Here is a 23,209-nt window from a genome sequence, read left to right on the forward strand (position 1 = left end):
TGTCAAAATGTGTAGAAACTGGATGAACATGGTGGAAGGCTATGATTTCTAATGCATAATGAGAAGTTCCCAGAAGGGGGTTCAGGGCTAAGTTAAAATATTTTGGGTGAGGGTTTACAATATGCCTTTTCATGTATATTTAATTATATTGAGCTCACCCTTTCTGTATGTGTTTGGAGATGATTGTGTAACTTGTTACACAGAAGTAGATGATGTTTCAGGTGATGCTGGTGGCGTCTAGAGCCGAAGAAGAGCTAGCTTTGAAAGATTTTGATAATTATTTTATGTATTTTGAATACAACTGAATTTATGGTTTGGAAGTTTGAAACTTGTAATGCTTTTAGTTTTAAACTTTGAATTTGGCGCTATTAATAAAGATTTAAATTTCCTGCGTTTTGGGAAAGATGTTTTATTAATTATCAAGTTATTATTGTTTATAATTTTATTTTATTTAAATTAGTAATATCCGCTTAGGATGTTACAGGAAATGTTAACAAGGAAAATATACTAAAGTACCTCTATTATATTAAAACAATAGGAAAAATAAAAATTGTAAATGTGACAATATTAATTAATAAACACCTATCAAGGTATTATTTTCTCCCATATGCCTTCATTGTGATCACTACGAATAGCATGAATGTTATCAGTTACGTCATCAACCTTGTCTTGAATGGTTCTTGATGAGAAAGACATTGTCTTAAGTATGTCTAGACAGTCTTCAACATCATTTTCGTGCATGCTTCTTCCTTCTAATACAACTGACCATTTATAATTGGTTGGATCAATGATATAAAAAAAATTCTTGCTTAACTAGCCATAATAAATGGTTCATCTATATAACTCATCTTGTTAAGATCCACAAAAGTGAAGTCGAGGTCATCTGTCCTCACACCGAATTACTATCAACCCACACCGAATTACTATCCACGCACACCCTTACCTTCACATTTACCTTCAGGTCTAGTCTTAGGAACTCCAATTGGTTCACAACTTGGCATATAAGTAGAATTCAATGGCTTCTTCTACAATGTATCGCTCTATAATTGATGTTTCTGATCGATATTGATTCTTGACATATCCCTTTAAGATCTTCATGTATCTCTCCTTTGAGTACATCCATCTCAAGAAAACTGACCCACATAATCGAATTTCCCTCACTAGATGAACTATCAAATGAACCATGATATCAAAAAATGAGGGTGGAAAATACATTTCCAATTGAGACAATAGTCTCATTTTCTAAATCATCTAACACTTGAGGGTCAACAAATTTCTTGCATATGACATTAAAGAACATACACAAAAGTGCTAGAATACCTCTAATAGAAGTAGGTAAGATGGCTCAAAAAGCTAATGGTAAAAGTTGTTGCATCAACACATCATAATCATCAGACTTTAAACCCAGTAACTTTAATCTTGCACAAAAACAAGGCTACTAATATTTAAATAGTAAGTAACCTTGGGGAACCTTCACAATTCTTAAACATTGAAAAAAAAATTGGTTCTCTTTTCTAAGGGCAGGTAGGTGCGTCTTCCAATTGATTATGGATGTAACTCATAACAGATGCCCATTTTAGTCAAATCTTGTCATGCTTTACTCCATCTTTTGTCTTTCCTTTTACATTTAGTAAAGTCCCGATGACGTTGTCACATACAATTTTTTCAACGTGCATCTATACAATGTCGTACCTCAAATTTAAACCAATATGGAATATTAATGAAAACTTATCGTTTCTTCCAAATGTTTTTCTCCGTGGTCTTTTTCTTTTGATGTTTTCAAAAGACAATATCAATGTTTTTCATCTAGTTGTATACTTCTTCACCATTGTGGGGTCTCGCCACAACTTCATCCTCGGGACTTCCATTAAATGATTTGCTCATTCTACGATAAGGATGATTTCGAGGAAGGAATTTTTGATATCTTGTATACACAGTTTTTTTGATTGTGCTTCAATTGAATATAACTCTTGTTTTCTTCACAGATGGGACATGCAAAATGACCTTTAACACTGTAATCGCTAAAGTTTCCATATGCTGGGACATCATTTATGGTGCAAAACAACATTGCACGTAAACAAAAACTTTCTTGACAATATGAATCATACACATCAATGTCTTCTTCTCATAACAGTTTCAAATCATCGATCAACGACTTTAGGTACACTTTAATGTCATTTCCAAGTTGTCTAGGACCCGATATCATCATAGACAACATCATATATTTTCTCTTCATTCACAACAAAGGAGATAGAGTGTAAATCATCATCAAAACTGGCTATGAACTATGTTTGCTACTTAAGTTCCCAAAAGAATTCATACCATTTGTAGCAAGTCCAAGTCTTCAATTTCTTGGCTATGCACCAAATTTTAGAAATGTTTCATCAATCATCTTCCATTGTGGAGAATCACCTGGGTGTCGAAAAAGATTATCACACTTTCTTCCATCAACGTGCCATTTTAGGTTCTTTGCATCTTTTTAATGGAAATCTAGGTACTATAGTAAGGTACCACATCACCTTAGTAGGTGGACCATCTTTGTCTTCATCACCATTATCTCCATCAATTTTCTTTTTAAACCGCGATAAACCACATGTTGGACACGCATTCAATGAAGTAAACTTGTCTCTGTATAAAACGCAATCATTGAGACATGCGTATATCTTTTGATATTCCAAACCCATTGGACATAAAAGTTTCTTCACCTCGTAATTACGGATAGGTAACGTGTTATTTTCTAGAAGCATCTCCTTTAACAACACTAATAATTTTGTGAAACTTGTATCGGTCCATCCATTCCTTGCTTTTAAACTGAACAATTTCAAAGTTGCCTATAGTTGCATAAAGTTAGCGCATCTTGGGTACAACTCTTCCTCTGAATTGGACTTAAGAGAATCATATAAATGAGCTTTTCCAAATTTTTCCTCCCTAACATCATGTACCATGTCTTCTAAATGATCATTCATCTAGTCGTCTACATAATTTGTTCCTTGTGACGTCATAGACTTGTCTAATACTTCTCCGTGTCAAGTCCAAAGTGTATAACTCCTCACTATATCAAAGATGAATAGATGATCATGCATTATACCGAAGACAACGAACACAAGGACAAAAATATGTCTCGTTACTTGAGATTGCGTGTTCTTGAGCATATTACAATTCACTTATGCGAGGCTCATTCATCCAACTTCAATCCATATTATGTTCGTAAAAACTTCATCAATCTCAAACTTTTAACTCTCACAAGGTGAAGCCCTACCCATTCGAAAATATTATTTTTCATAATTTGTTAACACATATACGAAGAAGTCAACTATCATAAATTTCACAAAATTTTGATAGCATTTCGCATTGGTCTCTGAAGTACACGAAATGAAAGTGATCACTCATGACCATAATCAAGTATGCATTCAGAGAACAACATAAATTTGCCTCAATCAAAATTTTATCAAATTTATGCATAAACTTCAATGTACACAGTGTAGCCAATTGTGAAAAATATTTTTTTCAAACTATCTGATCGAACAATTCAATATTGAATACAAACGATTAAAAATTTAATCATTTATACTAAATCTCAAACGGGAACTAAGGTTCGCTTAGTGTATACTAAAATTATAATAAATCTACATATATAAAATAAATATGCAACGATAATATTCAAAAATCAAATACAATTAAAATTATTTAAACATGGAACATCTAACAATAAATATAAATTTATTTCCAAATTTATAAATATTATTATAAAATTTCAAATAAAAAAATAGGCAAAAAAAACTAACAAAAAAATAGTCTAAGATTAAAACTATAATGTGAAATAAAAAAAATAAGCAATTATACATATACTATGAAGAAGAGACAACAAGAAAAAGAAGAAATGAAAAACTAACCTGTTGTAGCAAAATCAAAGAAGAAGTTAGAGAGGGTGACTTTAGGGTCTCCGCGCACTACTGGTTATATGGGGATAAAAAGCAAAAGGGACGAACCTAAAAATGCTACAAATGGGGACGAAAACATAGAATATTCAGTTCAAAATGCCTAAAATCAATCCACAATGAAATCCCAACAATTTTAGTGGTGGAAAACGAGGCAAACTCACTTGGTGGAGGTCAGATTCGCACTCGCCAGTAGGGTGGGGACCAAACTACAACGGTGACACGAGGAAACAATAGGCTTTTTTCGTTTCACGCTGGTATTAAACACTTTTTGACGTCGGGGGGTGGGAGGTCGTCATTAAGTGACGTTAGTGGTGCCTCTAGGCTGACGTCAAATGACGTCGTTGGATCTATGGGCCAACATCTTTTTCTTAATGAAGTCGGGGTGGCTCACGTTCGACGTTAAGTAACGTCTGATCTGTAGTGGGCCGCGTTAAAATAGTCCTGATATTTACAAAAATGTCACCGGTCATTTTTAACGTTACGGTTCTTGCAGGCAGTCGTTAAAGAGGCAACGTTATAGGCCTATTTTGTATCAGTGTAACCTTAGAATCCAATTAAGAAATTATAATGAAACTAACCCTTGAAGCTTTGCCCTCCATGAAATGCAAAAGTAAAATAAAAATAGAAGAAGAGAGAGTAGAGATGGAGAATGGAATTAGGCCCCCCTAAGGGTTCCTAAACTCCAAAGTGTCGATCTTCTCCTTTCTGCTTCCCCTTGGTCTCTTATATAGGACTTGGACTAGACTTTTATGTTGCTAAAATCTCTTAAATATCTTTTAAAATAAATATAAAGATAAATATTATTTATCTTTATAGTGATTATGAATATTTAAAAATATTTGGAGAGATATAGTTAGTTTTAAAATTATTTGACAAACAATGGCCCAACTATAAGGCTAAATAAAATCCTATACGATTAGGCCCATAATATAAAGTTCAAAATATTACTACTATAATATTTACAAAAAATAATCATAGACTAGGTCTTCATATCTTCCTTAGTAGAGATGAACATCAACTTAAGCCTACGAAGCTCATATGAAGATCAATCTTCTTAAATCCTACTAGCCATTGCTCTTATTGTAACGTCCTAACCAAATATTACTTATTTAGAATTAAAAAGTATAAATACTATTATTCTGCATTTATTAATAAAGTACTTTCTCAAAAATGCGGGAAAAATTAAAACTTTAGTTTATACGCGCCAAAAGTCCAAACCACGAATGCGTTCAACGCTTACAATTATCCAAACAATTAATGTAAAATGATTACAAAGTAAATAAGAAAATCCATAGGAAAATAAATCCTTGAAAATTTCCCCAAGCTGACCCCTCTCCGGCACTAAGTATCCATGGGCTCACTTGTATCAACATCTGCTTCAATGTAACGAGTTACATGATCATCGTCAAACACACACAAATAGGGCGAGCTCAAATAAAAAAGGAATACAGTACACAATAAAGTAATGATTTTAAACCCAATACTCTAACCAAAACCCAAACTTCAAACCCAACATTCACATCTTCCTCTAGACGTCTCTTGATTTTACACCCTTTGATGATTACATTATTCGATCTTTGCTGCCACTAGTGTCTACTCGCCCCTCCGACTACAGACCACCGCCTATAGTCTACACACGAGAATAATCTTGTTGTGGCCACAATCTGCAACACCAAGTGGAGTTCCCAGTATGAACTGTAGTCCATATTTGTCCTCAAGACTACCAAACTCGTCAGATAACACCAACAAGGGTAATCTTCTAAAACTCATCCGTATAAGCCACGATCTCGCACCCTCCATTGAACTTCCAAAACCACCAAGCTACAACCTCGAGTGGCCACGTGTTTCCCCAATACAAGCTACACTGGTAACTGGGCCCCAACAAAGCATCATATCAAGACCTCCTCAAAAGTCGGGTAGAAACCTCCTCGTAGTCCAATTCTGCACTTGGAACCGCTTAGTGCCTCAACCGAGTTGATGGGCGAAATCGAGCTCCAAATCACCTAGCGTGCATCCCACGCCGCTAAGCGCCAAGCGCCTTCTAGTGCTCCTACCAAACAACTTTTGCCTGGCAGGACCACCCTGACCGCCAAACGTCATGCGATTCTAGTGGCCACTGCCACTATTTTTAGTCTCTATCATCTGGCGACTCGTCCTGCATTGCCAAGCACCATCCCACTAACGGTAATGTTATTGGTTTTGTCACTTTTGGCAGGTTCTAATGAACCCCAAGCACTTCCCACACAATTCACAACAAATATAATTATCCAGTCATAATCATATGACTTAATCTCAAGTCACACATTCTCGGTTTCACAATTGGGGTCATGCAATCATTCAATTATCAATGTAATTTCCTTACACATAATCTATTACCAAATAAACATACCACAATTACATCACATTTAACCTTTTTAACCTAATCATCAAACATTCATGAATATACTTAATTTAGTCACATACATATGTTTCCTTCTCACACCCTATGCCCAATTACTCATTATTATGTACAAAATTTCCAAATAACCACACCCAAAAACTTAACACGAAGCAAAATCAGTGTGTCCGCCTACACCTGATGTGTCGCCTGGCGACATTTCATGCACCGCCAAGCGGCGCATACAAATTCTAGGTTCTGCCCAGATTTTCCTACACCTGCGCGAACCCCAAACCCCAACTCATCCATTCAACATATATTTTGGCATATCCTTATGGTTCTAACTAAATTTTAGAGTTCATGTTCGTTCCAAATAAAATCATTTCCATGAAAACAATACACCAATCACAATAGAGGCCACAATTACACATCCCCAATCCCCACATGAACCTTAATTCCCCAATCATGCAAAGATTCATACAATTATCCCAATTCATACAATCTCAAACATGTAAACACATAAATAATTTTATAATTTGATATGAGGACTCCAACCAGGTATCACCAATATCACAAAACTCAAGAAATCAACCAAAATTGACTAAGTCTGTTAGCATTGCCTAGCAGACAAAATACAGCTGCCAGGTGGCTCATCCCCAAAACCCGGAAAATTAGGTTCAGACACATGTGTCGCCTGGCGGGTCTTCATGACCGCCAAAAAAAATAATCACAGTGGTTGCTCTATAAAAACTCTCCTCTTAGTACTCACCAAATGCAGTCCCCAAAAATCATACTCTCTACCCTTAATTGACCAATTAACTAAGCCTTAATTGTGGTTAATGTTTAGAAACAAAATTCAATTAATCATGGGGATAATTGTCATTCAAAGACCATTATTGGGTGTTTTTTCAACCCCTTTGATTCGAACATACAACCACACAATTATCAATACAGTGCACCACCATTCAACCAATTCGTGTTTCTTGATAATTCCTATACATCTAGGCTTTTATTATCAATCAACATGGTCACATATATTATTAAAATAATAGTAATTAAATTAACACACCATTGGCACACATAGGACTCGAACCCAAGTCTTCTCAACATAATCAAGTAGTCTCAACCATTTAAGCTAGTATTATTCCACGTCATAAAAGCTAACATTAATTGTCATAAAAGCTCCCACTACCTGCATTCATTGAATAATTATTTATTTAATTATTTAAATTTCTTGGGTCTTACACTTATGGTTTGTCCATTGGCTAGGGGTTTCCCATCACCATCACAATGATAACGACACAACAAGTAAAAAATTTGTATAGAAGAATATTATTTGTAGGTTTGTAGTTCATCAACAAGAACTTGATAGAATTCTATCAAGGATTCCATATTCGACATGTCACATGTTCAGTAGAGCACCCCAAGCTAATGGACAAGCTAAAACAGCAAATGAGATCATCCTCAACGAGCTTAAGAAGAAAATAGAGGAAGCCAAAGGGAAGTGGCCTGAAGAGTTGATGGAAATATTATAGGCATTAAGTGCATGACCCAATCCACTATATAGAAACCTCCTATAGCCTCACTTGTGGCACTAACACCATGATCTCGATCAAAACCAGCTTACCATGAATAAGGTGACAATAGTATGATGGAAACCGACAACAACCATTGTTTGACAACACACTTGGACTTGCTCCTAGAATTAGGGGAGAAGACTCACATACAAGAGGAGGCAACCAACCAAATAGTTGCTAGAAGATACAACACAAAGCCTAATTTCATTTCCAAAAAGTGTCATACGTACAAAAGGTTAATCATAGGCCGCATACAACTATCTAATGTTTAAAAACAAAAAACACCTAAAACTAAGTTCAATCTGTGCTTCATTCTCCAGTAGGCATCTCTATAAAAGGAGTGCTAGGGTTATCTTCAACCTCCCTTTCAACAATGGGGATATCATCGACATGGACCAAGGACTTTTGATAAACATCCTTTTCAACACTAAAGTGCTCATCGTTAGCCGAGATGTTATAAAGAAGTATAACTTGGCGAATAGACTTATTGAATCCCTCTTCATGTTCGAGAACCAAGCAAGCCTTCATGTGCCATAGTTCCTTATCTAAAGACTCATAAACAATCTTTAGCAAGTCCAAAGCAAGTGTCACCTCGGCTAAGTTGTTTGAAGCCTTTTTCTTATTTTTCTCCTTTTTCTCAGCCTCCAAACACTTAGTCCTCCGAGAATTCTTGTCATTTTGGACTTAAGTAATTTGTTAGCGAAGTCACTTGAGAAGACAAAGTCTTTTTCTCCTCAGTCACAATTGACAAGGTTTGTTTTAGGTTACCAATCTTGGCTTGCAGCTTCTCGATAGGCTCAACCTTAGTAAGCTCATGCCAATATGTCTCCTAATAACCATGGCCATCGATTGGTGCTCGACAAAAGCTCTTATCAATGACTTCAAGGAGGAAGAGGTGATAATGTCAACCTCGTCCTAAGAAATGGTAATGTTGATACCATCAAAGATCTTCATAACAGTTCCCATTGTAACATCCCAACTGGATATTACGCATTTAAAATAATAAAATAATGAATTAATAAATAAACCTCATTTATTAAAATGTCATTTCCTAAAACACTGGAAATTTAAAACATTATTCAATATGCCAAAATTCGATTTAAAGCTAAAGTAATAATCTTATTAGAATTTCCAAAATCCGACCAAACAGAAGAAAACATAATTTATTTCCAAGCACAAGTCCCTAAGCTAGCCCTCTCTCTATCTTTATGCATCGCCAGCATCAGCTGTAATATCATTTGCTCCCGTGTAACGAATCACACGATCATCGCCAAACACAAATAGAAAGGGTGAGTTCATAATGAAAATAATACATACATTAACAATATCAATTACCCAACTAATTTAGTCTAGTTAGTTCTTGGCCAAGACCTTGACCCCTAAGGCTTTTCAACCTTCAATCACACAAATAGTTAGCCTTGGACTCAGGATTTATGATGCTCGCACGAACCTGCCCACTCGTGGTCTTGCCTATACGAACCTCCTCGCTCGTAGTCCTGCACTACGGACCTGCCCGCCCGTAGTCCAACACACGTGATCCACCAGCTATGTACCCCGCACGCAACATCTCTCAAGTCTGAGCACGGAACATACGAACCTACCTCGCTCGTATCCCCACACGAGAGTAACAAGATATGAACCTCCCCGCTCATATCAACACGTGTTCACCACCATCCATGAACCTACCCGCTCATGGCACAACATCTCCTAATCCAAGTTCGCATCATTGCGTCCAAACAACACACATAAGTCAAACCCGCAGCACTATCGCCTGGCGCGGCCTAAGCGCCGCCAAGCAAAACTTGTGCAGACCGCCTGGCGGAATAGCCTCGTCGCCAGGCGCCATGCTCCATCCAGACGCACTGTTTTAAGGTCAAATGCCTGGTGGATCACACCTTGTCGCCAGGTGCCACGCGGTGCAAGGACACCCTTGTTGGTTCTATCGCTTGGCGGACACTCATAAGTCGTCAAGCGCCATACCAGTAGTGTTGTTTTGCTTGTTTTGGCATCCAAGTTAGGTCACTCCTTAATCCAGAATACTACCAAAGGCATTATTGCACCCTCACATATCAGGACATGATACCACAATTAATTCAATTACCTATAACTTATATTCATAGGTCCATGTATTCTAGACATTTGATTCACCATAGCATGAGATAAGTGCATCACAAAATAGTAATCATTCCAAATGGGTGAGTGCCAACACTTAAGTACCTACAATGCCATACAATCAAACACCACGCACAACCATAATTCTTACACCAAAACTCCTAAGAAAATTTATCATCATGAAACCAAAAATACTACAGTAATGGATGCCATATTTTTCAAACTACAGACCTCAAATCAACGATCCAACCAGTCAAAACAAAGAATGACATGTTATGGACCAACTGCCCAAATTTGAGCTTAATCCAACGGTTAACGAGTTGGGAAAGTAAATTTTACTACAACTGTGCAGATTAGAAAAAGATATAGTCGCCCAACGACCATCGACGCTTCCAGAATCCGAAAAACAACGTGAAACATCACATTTTTATGAATCTTTAAACCTCTAACTTGGAAATACACAAAATAGCGCTGTACCTCACCAATTCACAGTTAACCATTCACAAAATTTCAAACCATACCTTTCAATTTTCCATTCTAGGTGCATTTAACATCACTGCATCAAAATTCAATCAACTAACTAAACAACTACAAGGGTAAAGCTGTATATACAACTTACACTCAATGAAACCATACTGTTATGAGAATCCATTTCATTTACCCTTAAGCATCGAAACCTCTAATCTCAATTTGCTTTTTTTGCTTCACACCTCAAATGTTCATAGTAACAACTCTAACTTACAAAGCCTTTTAATTTCTAAGAACAAATCCATAAAATAGTCATAGAATCTCAATCCACCAACCATAATTTCTAAGAACATAGTCGCACCACCAACCACCATTTCCAAAACTCTTTAAACCTCATATACTACATTGAACTTGCGATTATGTATTAAAAACAAAGATGCACTTACTACTACTAAACCAAAACTTCAACTTTAATCCAAAAATAAAAACCACAATACCCCTCCAAGTCTACACCAAGAATTTAATAATCTTAAAATCTTGAGATATATTAAATCAAAGAAATAAAAAATGTTAAAAGCCTCTTACAATACACCCATGAATCCAATCGAACACTACACTTTGTTAAATTCATTGAACACCAACCCGTCAAAATCCCCAAAATCCCAATATTTTTCTCAATCACACGTATCTTGACATTACAAGATAAAAATACAAGCACATATTCACATAAACGATACCAAGTTAGCTCCCCTTACCTGGACAATTCTTACTCACTTGGAAGAATTAGGACCTCTCTTGTGCCACCACTAGTCCAACCTTGGACTTCTCCCAATGCACTTGATGCTATGCTCAATTCCCCTCAAAATCACCTTTAGACTCTCTCTCTCAATGCCAAATTCGTGTTCCCTTTTTGCTCCCTCATTTTTCCTCTCTTTCTTCTCCAAACATCAACTTAATTAGACCATTAAGTAAGCCTTAATGCTTGTTAATTAGATGAAAACGAAAATGGATTTGAATGTGGAGTTAATGGCCATTCAAAGACCATTAATGGCTCTAGGCTGCCCATCTTGCAACTAGGGTTTCTCTACGCTTTCATATTCTTGCCAAAAGAAAATTTGACAAAAAAAAAAGTTTAATTCATTCTTAGCAAGGTTTGAACACACAACCATTCAATCACAAAGTAAGTGCACAACCAATTCAACCAATACATGTTTCATGATAATTCTTATAATTTTAGGATTACATTATCACTACTCAATTCAATCATAACATTAAAATAATGCACATTTTAAAATATCATACAATTGGCATACATAGGACTTGAACCCAAGTCCTCTCAACCCAACCAAGTACTTTCAACCATTTGAGCTAATACTTTTCAATGTCATAATAATTCGCATTAAATGTCATAAAGGCTCCTACTGATGGACGTCCTTGGTGTAGGAGAGGAAGGAGATCCATGGAAGACACCAAAAAGAAGATGAAATGCAGCGGAAATGAAGATAAGAGCAAGAAGAGCTCTAAGCAATGGAGGTTTTTGGTGAAGATGAAGAGTAGAAGTGGAGCTATGGTATGGAAGGTGGCTAGAGGAGATGGAGGAGAAGGTTAGTCATGTGTGCCCTCAAAATAATAGAAGAGTGGAGTGATCTCAACACAAACATTCTATTAGAAATTTCAAGAATTAAAATGTACAAATGGTCTACTTTTGGCTTTTATATGTGAGCCTAAAAGGTAGACTAATTCTTGGCCCTTAGATTAAGCTTGGAGGAGAAGCTTTAATCATCACCCTTGGATGGTGGCTTGGAGAAAGAGGCATCTTCCTAGCCTTTGGATGAAGACTTGGAAAAGAAGACACTCTCTTAGCCCTTAGATGAAGGAGGCACATGGGTGGAGTGTGGACTTGGCTCCATGGGATGCATGATCCATGAGGTGTAGGAAGGAATGTTGACTTCCACTTAGTCTACCTTTGACCTTTGGTAGCTCATGGCCAAATCTCCTATTGGGCTTAGTCAAGCCCAATTTTATCAATTCAACTACACATTGTTTGACTTATTATTCTAGAAAAACAAGGCCTAAACAATGGCCCAATTTAAATCTATACTACTTCCTTCATGCATCATCTCATATTTTAGAGATTTCTTTAGCCCATGTGAATAATGTAAAAAGCCCATGATTGACTTGATCATCTTGTGAGAGGCCCATGTGAATCTTTCTCATCATGCTTCTAGTGATTGGGCCTTGATGTGGGCTTGGGCTTGTTGATGCACTTGAGCTTGGGCTTGTTGGGGTCACATCACCTACTACGCGCATTTATTAAATAATTATTTATTTAATTATTTAAATTTTTCAAGTCTTACACCCATCAATTGGGAGTAAGACTTGTCATCATCAAATCGCAGAAGTTTCAGGAAGGAATGACAAGATGAACTTATCCCTTATTGAGCCATCTTCTTCTTCTTTTCATAGGGAGGAGGAGGTCGAGGATTCCCAACGGTGACCTTCGGTTCTACTAAAGCTGGATGATTAGCCAAGCTATAAGATCACAACAAATGAAAACGACTCTTCTTCCCATGACCAATACCTTCATGGGTAGCCATTACTCTAGTAAAGGACAATACAAAAAGTAAGTTAAGTCAATAAATGAATTAATAAGGGCAAATGACGAACACATACAAAGCATGTCCACACAATCATGAGGGGATATTAGCACAACTATCATTTTTCAAGTGGGAAGTCGTCGAGGAAGTCTATCCAAGAGACTTAAAATCCTATTGTCCTTGGTCGTCATCATAGATCTCAACCACTCATCACAATGAAGATGATGACGAGTCCAAAATGTTAGTAATGAAATGGTGGTCTAAGCCAAGAAGGGAGGGTTGAATTGGCTATATAAAACTTTTCGAAAGAAAAAGTCCCATTTACTTTGAATCAAATAGACCAAAAAATTGGAATGCAAAAGCTGCAGGACAATACAATTTCAATCGGTCAAAAATAAAAACAGCAGGTTAATTTGTTCATACATTTATGAATGACTTGATTAAAAATTCAAAACAATAGGCTAAAATAATGGGAAATTATGCAGAATGCAGATTTCACGAATTTCACTCAAACAACATACTTTCTCACACAAGATTCGTTCCAAACAGTATTTCTAACAAGATTGCACTATCAAATTACATAGAAACACATTGGGCAATTGTTTTTACTAAGAAAACCTGAGTCTGGTTTTCACTATTATCAAAAGTTTTACAAATCACAAACCAAGATTACACTTATGAACAATAGAAACGCCCAAGATTTTTTACTCACACAAAAATCTCAACCACAATCATGTAAGAATCACACTTACAAACCTGGAACCACACTAGAAACACAACCAAAGGCACAAGAACTACTAAACTTGATGGTGGCTCTCCCTAGCCAACAAAACTTGAGTTCTCCAAGCTTCTACCAAGCCAAAAAGGCTCTAAGATCAACCAAGATCTTCAATTTTCACCTTGAAGCCGTGTGATTCAAATAGAGAGAGTTTTCTAGTGGTGAATGACATGTTTTCGTGCTCAAAAACTCAAAATCGTGCCTCTTCTCTCCAAAACACAACTTATATAGTATGGTCTTAAGTGAAATCAATCAATTGAATTTTCTGTGTAATTTGTTGATTTCACTTGACTTAAGTGAAATTAGTCGATTGAAAAACAATTCAACTAATTGAATACATTTATACCGGAAACTATATACAAAAAACTTTTAACCTGTTAAAACTCACTTTAACAGATTAAAAAGGAAACACTAAGACTAACAAGACATCTAACCTGTGTGATATAGCCTACAAATATGGTACAACATGTAAACATCACTGTTCCTGCAGAGAACAAACAAGATATGTCAGACACAAGTATTACCTTACCCTGGTCCACTATCTCTTCAATAGGCTTCTTCCCGGTTGATATGTATCGTTTATAGATATCTCGGAGTGGTTGGCTTGGACCCGGGAGGGGTTACCTGCAGAAGGAACTTTGAAGCTCAAGACAGCGAAATCTCTTCAAAAAGTTAAATCTGGTGATTAGTGAAGTAATGAATACGTACCTTTAATTCATGGGGTCCATGCGTATTTATAGATTATTAATTATGTCTGGCTACATCATGGGTTGGGTCCTTGCTTGGGCCGTAGGTGAGCTTGGGCCTTAGCCCATGCCCCTAGTTCGATTATTGGGGATCTGGTGAATTTTATTGGAGCATTCTGTTTTTGGCTAAGTCCTTGGTTGTTTTCATGGAGTTGTCGGCCTAAGCCGGTTATCCTTTAACGGCTTAGACCGCTATTGTTGTTTTCAGCTTGTTTTATCAATGTCGCTTCTTAGTGGTTTAGTCCGAGTACCTTAGCATGTATATGGTGCTTGCTATTATTCAGCTTAGGCCGACTAGGTGCGGTACACCAGTCCTCCAGCCTTTGTCGATATAGTTATGTCGGTAAAGGATGACAAGTGTCTGTTGTTTTTCGTCTAGGCTGACTAGGTGCGGTATAATCACATTCAACATATTATTTCTAGATTTAATACAATAGAAACATGATCTTTGAACAGATCTTCATCAACAACATGTGATCTTGATGCACTTTGTTTTATCAAATATTTGCACTAAGCTTGCTTGTGCTAACAAAAAAAGGGGAAACTTAGGCTTATTGTCATAAAAAATAGTAAAAATGACTACAAGGGATGATAACAACTCGAAAGAAGGCATCTTTAAAGTTCTTGAAGGAAGAGATATAAGGAGCAAAGAAACATGACTTCAGTTCAACACACGTTGCACCCCTATTGTTAGATCATCAAAGGGAAGTCTAACATGAAACTTGGTTATCAAAACTGAATACATATAAAGAAGTCATGGGGATAATCCATGACGAACATTGTCTCTAAAACCCTACTCAGTTCAACGACACGACGTCATCCGGACTATCCCCAACTAAAACATGGTAAACATTGGTAAAAGCACGAACCATAGACAACCACTTATACTTTGAGAAATACTCCCATACACTACCATCTACCCACTCATCCCTAGTGCGAGAGGAAAATCCTTCGAGACTTCATCTACTGAAGTAGTCTCTACATTGCTAAAACTATTGGACAAGACAACTAAAGACATCTATACCTGCTCTAAAAGTGCCTTATCAGCCAAAACACCAGAATCATAGGAGGACGAGGATGAGGACGTATTTACAGAGGCCACAAGAAGCGGTTGGGTGTTTCTCGATTATCATAGCGAGAAAATGTGGTCCCATTATGTCCCACGAGCATATTTATAGAAAATGTATGGGTATTGAAAAATTTCCCCATCATATCCCAATCATTAGATCTATATAGGTATAAGGGACATGAGTGATTATCTTATCCTCTTCCCCATAAAGGAGTAACGTCCCAACAATGTTGGGCCAAGCCTTTATCCCTCACTTATCTCATCCGATGGGTTTGTTTTAGCCTTTTTCATCGTTGTCGCTCTCCTCTAAGGTCTTCAAGACTAGAGGGTTACTATACTGATATTGCACTAAAGTAGGGGTATCAAAACGAGTCAAGCCCGAAGGGCCAGCCTGCCAACTCAATATAAAATAGGCGGACCAAGTCATACATTTTAAGTCGTCTACCCAAAATAGCCCGACTCGCATAGTCCGCCAACCTATCAGGCCAACTCGTAGATCAAGCTGGCCAACCCGAAACTCATTTAAAATAACAAAAGCCATGTTGCATATACTCTCACACATACATACATTAGATTGGGTGGGTGAGGGCCTATAGCTTAAAATAAAAATACAGACCACACACTCACAAAGTCATAACCCACACAACACCACGCAACTAGCGAGCAACCACCACCATACACAAACATGTCGCAAGCAACGACCACCATACAAGCAACCACTAGCACGTGAGTGACCACCACTAGCACTAGGGGTGGAAATATGGGCCTGGCCCGTTGGGCCTGCACACAGGCCCGCAAAAATAACACGGGGCGGGCTAGGATAGTGAACCCGTATACCCGCATTGGCCTGCAGCCTGCACGGGCTGGCCCGCAAGCCCGCATAAATAAAAAAATAATAAAAAATAAAAAAATAAAAATTTGCACTTGTGTACATCAGTTACTCTTTTTATGGATTCCTACATTAACGTTTCAAATTCTTATATGACTAAAAAAATACAAGTATTATGTATTTTTTACGATGCTAAAATTTAAAGAATAGATTGTGTATGTCATAGTGCAAACATGATAAAAATGTTAAATTATCAATTTATCATCAAACTCCCCCAAAATGTTTGCATAATTTTGTGAACTTCTTAAAGTTTCCCAATTTTTTAAACATTTAAAGTTTTATCATAAGAATTTTAAAAAAACACGAGCTGGCCTGCGAGCCTGCAATTATGCGGGGCCTGCCAAACATTTTAGCCTGCATTTAAAATGCGGGGCGAGGCGGGCCGACCCGTATTGTGCGGGACAAATGCGGGTCGGGCCTAAACGGGCCAGATCAGCCCGCATTGCCACCCCTAACTAGCACGTGAGATCAAAAGAGGAGGCGTGCGTGACATTACACACCACGCCACACTACACGATGCGAAGGAGAACGAAATTAGGAGAGGAGACTTCACAATGATAAGGTGACCCACGGTAGCCTTGATTGAGATTTTTTGTTGGATTAAGATTTTTGCATGTTTCGACTTTTTGCGTGAGTGGTGAAGAGGATGGAGGTGAGAATACAATGGCCTAGGGTTTCTGTCGTTGATCCCACCGCCACTAGATTAGGGTTTCTACATTGGATTAGGGTTTCTTCAAATTTGGCAGGTTAACCTGCCAACACACCCAATTGTAGGACGAGTTTGATTCTTCAACCCATTTTAATGGTGCGGACTAGCCTGACCTGACCCGATTTTTTATTGAGCCATCAGTAGATATAAGGCTAAAACAGGTCGTGTTGGCTTGTTTTTACATCCTTACCTAGGAGGGCCTAACACATCAAGATAAAGGAAATTTTCTTGCATCACTTACTATAAGACTTTTGGCTAAGATGCCATAACCTTGAGGCACTAATGTACTAGTAGGTTGAGGAGAAGGACACCTCAACCTACATGTCAACATGAATCATAGGGCAGAAGGCACCTCAACCAACACCACAACATAGGCAACATGATAAATCATAACTAAATAATGGTGGATTAAAGGTAATTGAGCAAGTTAAAAAACCCTTAAACAAGGTAAACCTATAGACCCTAGGCTTAATAAACAGGGCCCATATAGGTACTATATATAATCATTGTTCACGAGATATGTCAATAGATTCATTTATTACAACATTACTAGTCACTACCGAGGACATCCAAGTCACACCGAGAAAGAGGACGTATCGACATACTTGGTAGAAGTCATATCGACGTGAAAAGTAAGAAGACATAAAAACACGTAAAATTCTAAATACATCTTGATCTAACCAGAACAATTAACAGCAAAATTAAAATTTTAACTATCTTGCATTTATATATCATATCCTTATTATATCATAATTTATTATCTTATTAATAACCAAATAAATCTTCAATAATTTTATTAACTCATTGAATTAGTTTCATATTCAATTCATTTTGATTTTTAAATAAAATGAAATAAAATAAAAATATAATATTCATCTATATTTTATTAGTATTAGTAAGTTTAAATGTACATCATGACAAATATTCTATGTTTTTTCTAAGAAGTTAAAATAATATATTTTTAAAATATTCTTACTGAGTTCCATCTTCACCGGTTTTTAAGTTATTTTGAAGTTCTAAAAATATCTCAAATTTTCTATAATATACAGAATTATTATGATAATAAAATTCATTATCCCATTAATGAGACACTCGCTCACTTATATTTTTCATTACTTTTTGAGCTGTTCTTCCTTATACTTGTGTTGTGATTATTTTAAATTTGAAATCAATTACACAATCAGTTCGATCAGTTAATTTTACCTGATGTTCAAAACAGAAAGAAACATATTATCGAGTTAGAAAAATCTTAAATATTATAGAAAATTTAAAATTCTTAAATAATATTTTTTTTTATTATATTTCTTCATATTCTTAAATACTTGATTCAAATCAAATAACTAATTTAATATTTAATAATAAAATAATAAATATAAAACACTTTGAAATTTAAAATATACCCCAGGCTTCTTGGGCGAGAAGAAAAGAAGCTTACCCAATTACCCGCTTTATAAATATCCAGTGACCTACCAAAGTTCCCAATTTCAGATCCCTCTGTTTTCCCATTCTCTTTCAACTCTCTTCAATTCCATGGCGAACCAACCCGAGTCCTCCGATGCGTAAGCTTCTGCTTTCTCCTCAGATCTCAAGAATTCGATCGATTAATTTCTCTTCCCACAGATTCGAAATCTAATTCATTCTATTTTCTTCTTTCTTCAGTAAGGGAACAAAGAGAGATTTCAGTACCGCGATCTTGGAGCGCAAGAAGGCGCCCAACCGACTCGTCGTTGACGAAGCCGTAAACGATGACAACTCCGTCGTCGCGCTCCACCCTGACACCATGGATAAGCTCCAGCTTTTCCGCGGAGACACAATTCTTCTCAAGGTGAACGAACAACCCAAGGGGTTTTTACTTTGGATTTTAGTCCACTTTTTCTAATAACCAAAATTTGTCTTGTTTTTTGTGGTTTAGGGCAAGAAGAGGAAGGATACCGTCTGTATTGCCCTTGCCGATGATACCTGTGAGGAGCCCAAGATACGGATGAACAAGGTCGTCAGGAGTAACCTTAGGGTTAGACTCGGTGACGTTGTTTCCGTTCACGCGTGCCCTGATGTTAAGTACGGAAAGAGAGTGCACATTCTTCCCGTCGATGACACCATTGAGGGCGTTACTGGGAATCTTTTTGATGCTTACTTGAAGCGTGAGTGCAACTACATACTCTTTTTTGATACCATATTTTGGCAATCCTTATATCATTCTTAACATTGTTGGTCTTAGATTCTGTGTGGATGAACTTTTCTCTTAATTAAAAAGATAATATGAATCGAGGGCACTAGGTAAGCCAAGCAGGGTTTTAATAAAGAACTGATGGCTTGTGGAGAAGTTTATCACAATTAGCTTTTAATATGTAATGCTTAGGGAACAATTGATGAAGCTAATCTCTTCTTTGAATCTAACATGTTTGATATGTATTGTTTGTTGTGAATACTGAGCATGTAAGTTGGTTAGTGAGGCCCAAGAGTGCGGGGCTTGGCATATCTGCAAACTGTGAGGGAGTGGTCTTTTTTGTTCATTTAGAAGCTTTGTGAGGATGGTGCTTAATCAAGTAATTGTATTTCTAGAAATAAGTTAACTCAACTGTGCATTAAGTCCAGTTTTACTTTTTCAGCTTATTTTCTCGAGGCATATAGACCAGTGAGGAAAGGTGATTTGTTCCTTGTAAGAGGAGGGATGAGAAGTGTGGAGTTCAAGGTTATTGAAACCGATCCTGCAGAGTATTGTGTTGTTGCTCCTGACACCGAGATCTTCTGTGAGGGAGAGCCTGTTAAAAGGGAAGATGAGAATCGTTTAGACGAAGTTGGTTATGATGATGTTGGTGGTGTTAGAAAGCAGATGGCACAGATTAGGGAACTGGTGGAACTGCCATTGAGGCATCCACAGTTGTTCAAATCTATCGGTGTTAAGCCACCTAAGGGAATTCTGCTATATGGACCCCCTGGGTCTGGTAAGACTTTGATTGCTCGCGCTGTTGCAAATGAAACCGGAGCCTTCTTTTTCTGCATTAATGGTCCTGAGATCATGTCAAAATTGGCTGGTGAGAGTGAAAGCAATCTCAGGAAGGCTTTTGAGGAAGCCGAGAAGAATGCACCCTCCATTATCTTCATTGATGAGATAGATTCGATAGCTCCAAAGAGGGAGAAGACTCATGGGGAAGTTGAGAGGAGAATTGTTTCCCAGCTCTTGACTCTCATGGATGGTCTTAAATCACGTGCCCATGTAATTGTTATTGGAGCCACAAATCGTCCCAATAGCATTGACCCTGCCCTTAGGAGGTTTGGTAGGTTTGATCGGGAGATAGATATTGGCGTTCCAGATGAGGTTGGACGCCTTGAGGTTCTTCGTATACACACAAAAAATATGAAGCTTTCTGAGGATGTAAGATTTAATTCTTTCTCCCTTTCGTTGTGGTTTGATATGAATATTTGAGATATGAGAACTATGTCCGATGTATAATTTGCAGGTTGATTTAGAAAGGATTGCTAAGGACACTCATGGATATGTTGGTGCTGATCTTGCTGCTTTGTGTACTGAAGCCGCTCTTCAATGCATCAGAGAGAAAATGGACGTCATTGACTTGGAGGATGAGTCCATTGATGCTGAGATACTGAACTCAATGGCAGTTTCAAATGAGCATTTCCAGACTGCTCTTGGAACAAGCAATCCTTCTGCTCTCCGAGAAACGGTAAGTATTTTACTACTTTCTCGCAGTTTTGTGTCCTTTTGTTCTTTCCTTATTGGTTGACAATCGTGTGATCACACCATTCAAACTTTAATGTGCAAACATTGTTTTTGTTAATGGGTTAGGTTGTTGAAGTGCCCAATGTCAGCTGGGAAGATATTGGTGGTCTTGAAAATGTGAAGGGAGAACTTCAAGAGGTAAGATGAGCTACTGCATCGAGATATATCTCTGCATTTTTTTTCTCTCCTTTGAATATTGGCTATAATTAATTTTCTTTTTCTCAGACTGTTCAATATCCAGTGGAACACCCCGAGAAATTTGAGAAGTTTGGAATGTCACCTTCAAAGGGAGTTCTTTTCTATGGGCCTCCCGGTTGTGGTAAAACCCTTTTGGCAAAGGCTATTGCCAATGAATGCCAGGCGAACTTCATCAGTGTCAAAGGTCCAGAGCTACTTACCATGTGGTTTGGAGAAAGTGAGGCTAATGTGAGGGAAATTTTTGATAAAGCTCGTGGTTCTGCTCCATGTGTTCTATTCTTTGATGAACTTGACTCCATTGCAACTCAGGTTTGTACCATACTGTAAGCTAAGGCTTGACATCTGCTAAAGTTACTGGTATCTAAGATATTACTGCATTTAAATAAATTATATCACAGATAATTAGTTGTAAGACTACTCTAATTGTCTTCTCTTGACAGTTGTTTTGAAAACTTGCGTGTTTTTAATCTTGCAGAGGGGGAGCAGTGTAGGAGATGCTGGTGGTGCTGCTGACAGGGTTTTGAATCAATTGCTTACAGAGATGGATGGTATGTCGGCAAAGAAAACTGTGTTCATCATTGGGGCCACTAATCGACCAGACATTATAGATCCTGCTCTTCTGCGACCGGGCCGTCTGGATCAATTGATTTATATCCCACTCCCAGATGAGGATTCCCGTCATCAGATATTTAAAGCTTGTTTGAGAAAATCTCCTGTTTCAAAAGATGTTGACCTTAGAGCTCTTGCCAAGTATACTCAGGGCTTCAGTGGTGCAGATATTACTGAAATTTGCCAGCGTGCATGCAAGTATGCTATAAGAGAGAACATTGAGAAGGTAAACTTTGGAGGATACCTTTTTCTGTGTTATTTATTGATTACTATGCATTGGCAATGACAATTAAAGAATATGTGAGAAATTTTGAATAGTTTTCAGTATAGGTTGAAATTTATTAGAAATAATAAATTGTGTTAGTTTAATTAGTCTCACGTTTTTCGATAAATTACAAATAATATTAGACAGTTAAAACAAGCCTTTTCAATAATTTTATTATCAATTTTAAAAATGTTTTTATCGGCGTTTAGATTGAAGGCAATTTGTTGAACTATTATCTTGACAGGACATTGAGAAAGAGAGGAGGAAAAGAGATAACCCCGAGGCAATGGAAGAGGATATTGAAGAGGAAGAGGTAGCTGAAATCAAGGCAGCTCATTTTGAGGAGTCAATGAAATATGCACGAAGGAGTGTAAGTGATGCTGACATTCGCAAGTACCAGGCCTTTGCGCAGACATTGCAGCAGTCAAGAGGGTTTGGATCTGAGTTCAGGTTTTCAGATACCAGCGCTGGTGGTGCGGGTGCTGGTGCTGCATCCGACCCTTTTGCAAGCACTGGTGGAGCTGATGAAGATGATCTTTACAGTTAGACCTACCTTTGCCTTCTTTGCTTGAATTATGAACAATGTTGCTAATTTATGTACTTACTTTCTGTCTGAAAGTCAGGCTTCCTGTGGATTTACTATTCTTGTGGTAAAAGCCTGTTTGAAAGTGGAACCATTTATTTGGACATCAAAAAAGATTTTTAAAGCACATTTGAGAGAGCTTAGTTTTATTTGAATTTATAGTAATTTATTACTTATAATTTATTTGAGTGAATTTCATGCCCTGTATCGTCTATCAAAATGATTTTTTGAAACTTATTATGGTGACTTTTACTGTCATCAAAACAAGCAAGTATCTAATAGGATGCAGAGAAATAATGGGATATTTGATGTTTACTCATTGAACTGGTCCGACAGGGCAATACACGTGTTTGTCTCTCTCTCTCTCTCTATATATATATATATATATATCTCTATATATATATATATACATGTATGTATTCTACTCTATAAGTTGAATATTATGTAAACATTTTCATTGATATTCATTCTCTATAATCTTCTCTCCTTCCAATTTTTCTTACTAATTTTTCGGTTCTCATCATCGTTGCTCCCTTTTAATTCTTCCAATGC

The 23,209-nt window shown here is 37.2% G+C and overlaps 1 protein-coding gene across 1 annotated transcript; it reads left to right on the plus strand.

Moving 5' to 3' along the window:
• The first annotated feature begins 18,671 nt into the window (after window positions 1-18,671).
• On the plus strand, window positions 18,672-22,836 carry LOC114190342 (cell division cycle protein 48 homolog). Its single transcript, XM_028079184.1, has 9 exons — window positions 18,672-18,822; window positions 18,923-19,088; window positions 19,176-19,404; window positions 19,873-20,639; window positions 20,725-20,946; window positions 21,069-21,140; window positions 21,228-21,509; window positions 21,676-22,035; window positions 22,319-22,836. The coding sequence occupies exons 1-9, from the start codon at window positions 18,794-18,796 to the stop codon at window positions 22,619-22,621; spliced, it is 2,430 nt and encodes an 809-aa protein (XP_027934985.1). The 5' UTR covers window positions 18,672-18,793; the 3' UTR covers window positions 22,622-22,836.
• The last annotated feature ends 373 nt before the right edge of the window (window positions 22,837-23,209 follow it).

Source organism: Vigna unguiculata, chromosome 7 (assembly GCF_004118075.2).
Source record: "Vigna unguiculata cultivar IT97K-499-35 chromosome 7, ASM411807v1, whole genome shotgun sequence".
Classification (NCBI taxonomy): domain Eukaryota; kingdom Viridiplantae; phylum Streptophyta; class Magnoliopsida; order Fabales; family Fabaceae; genus Vigna; species Vigna unguiculata.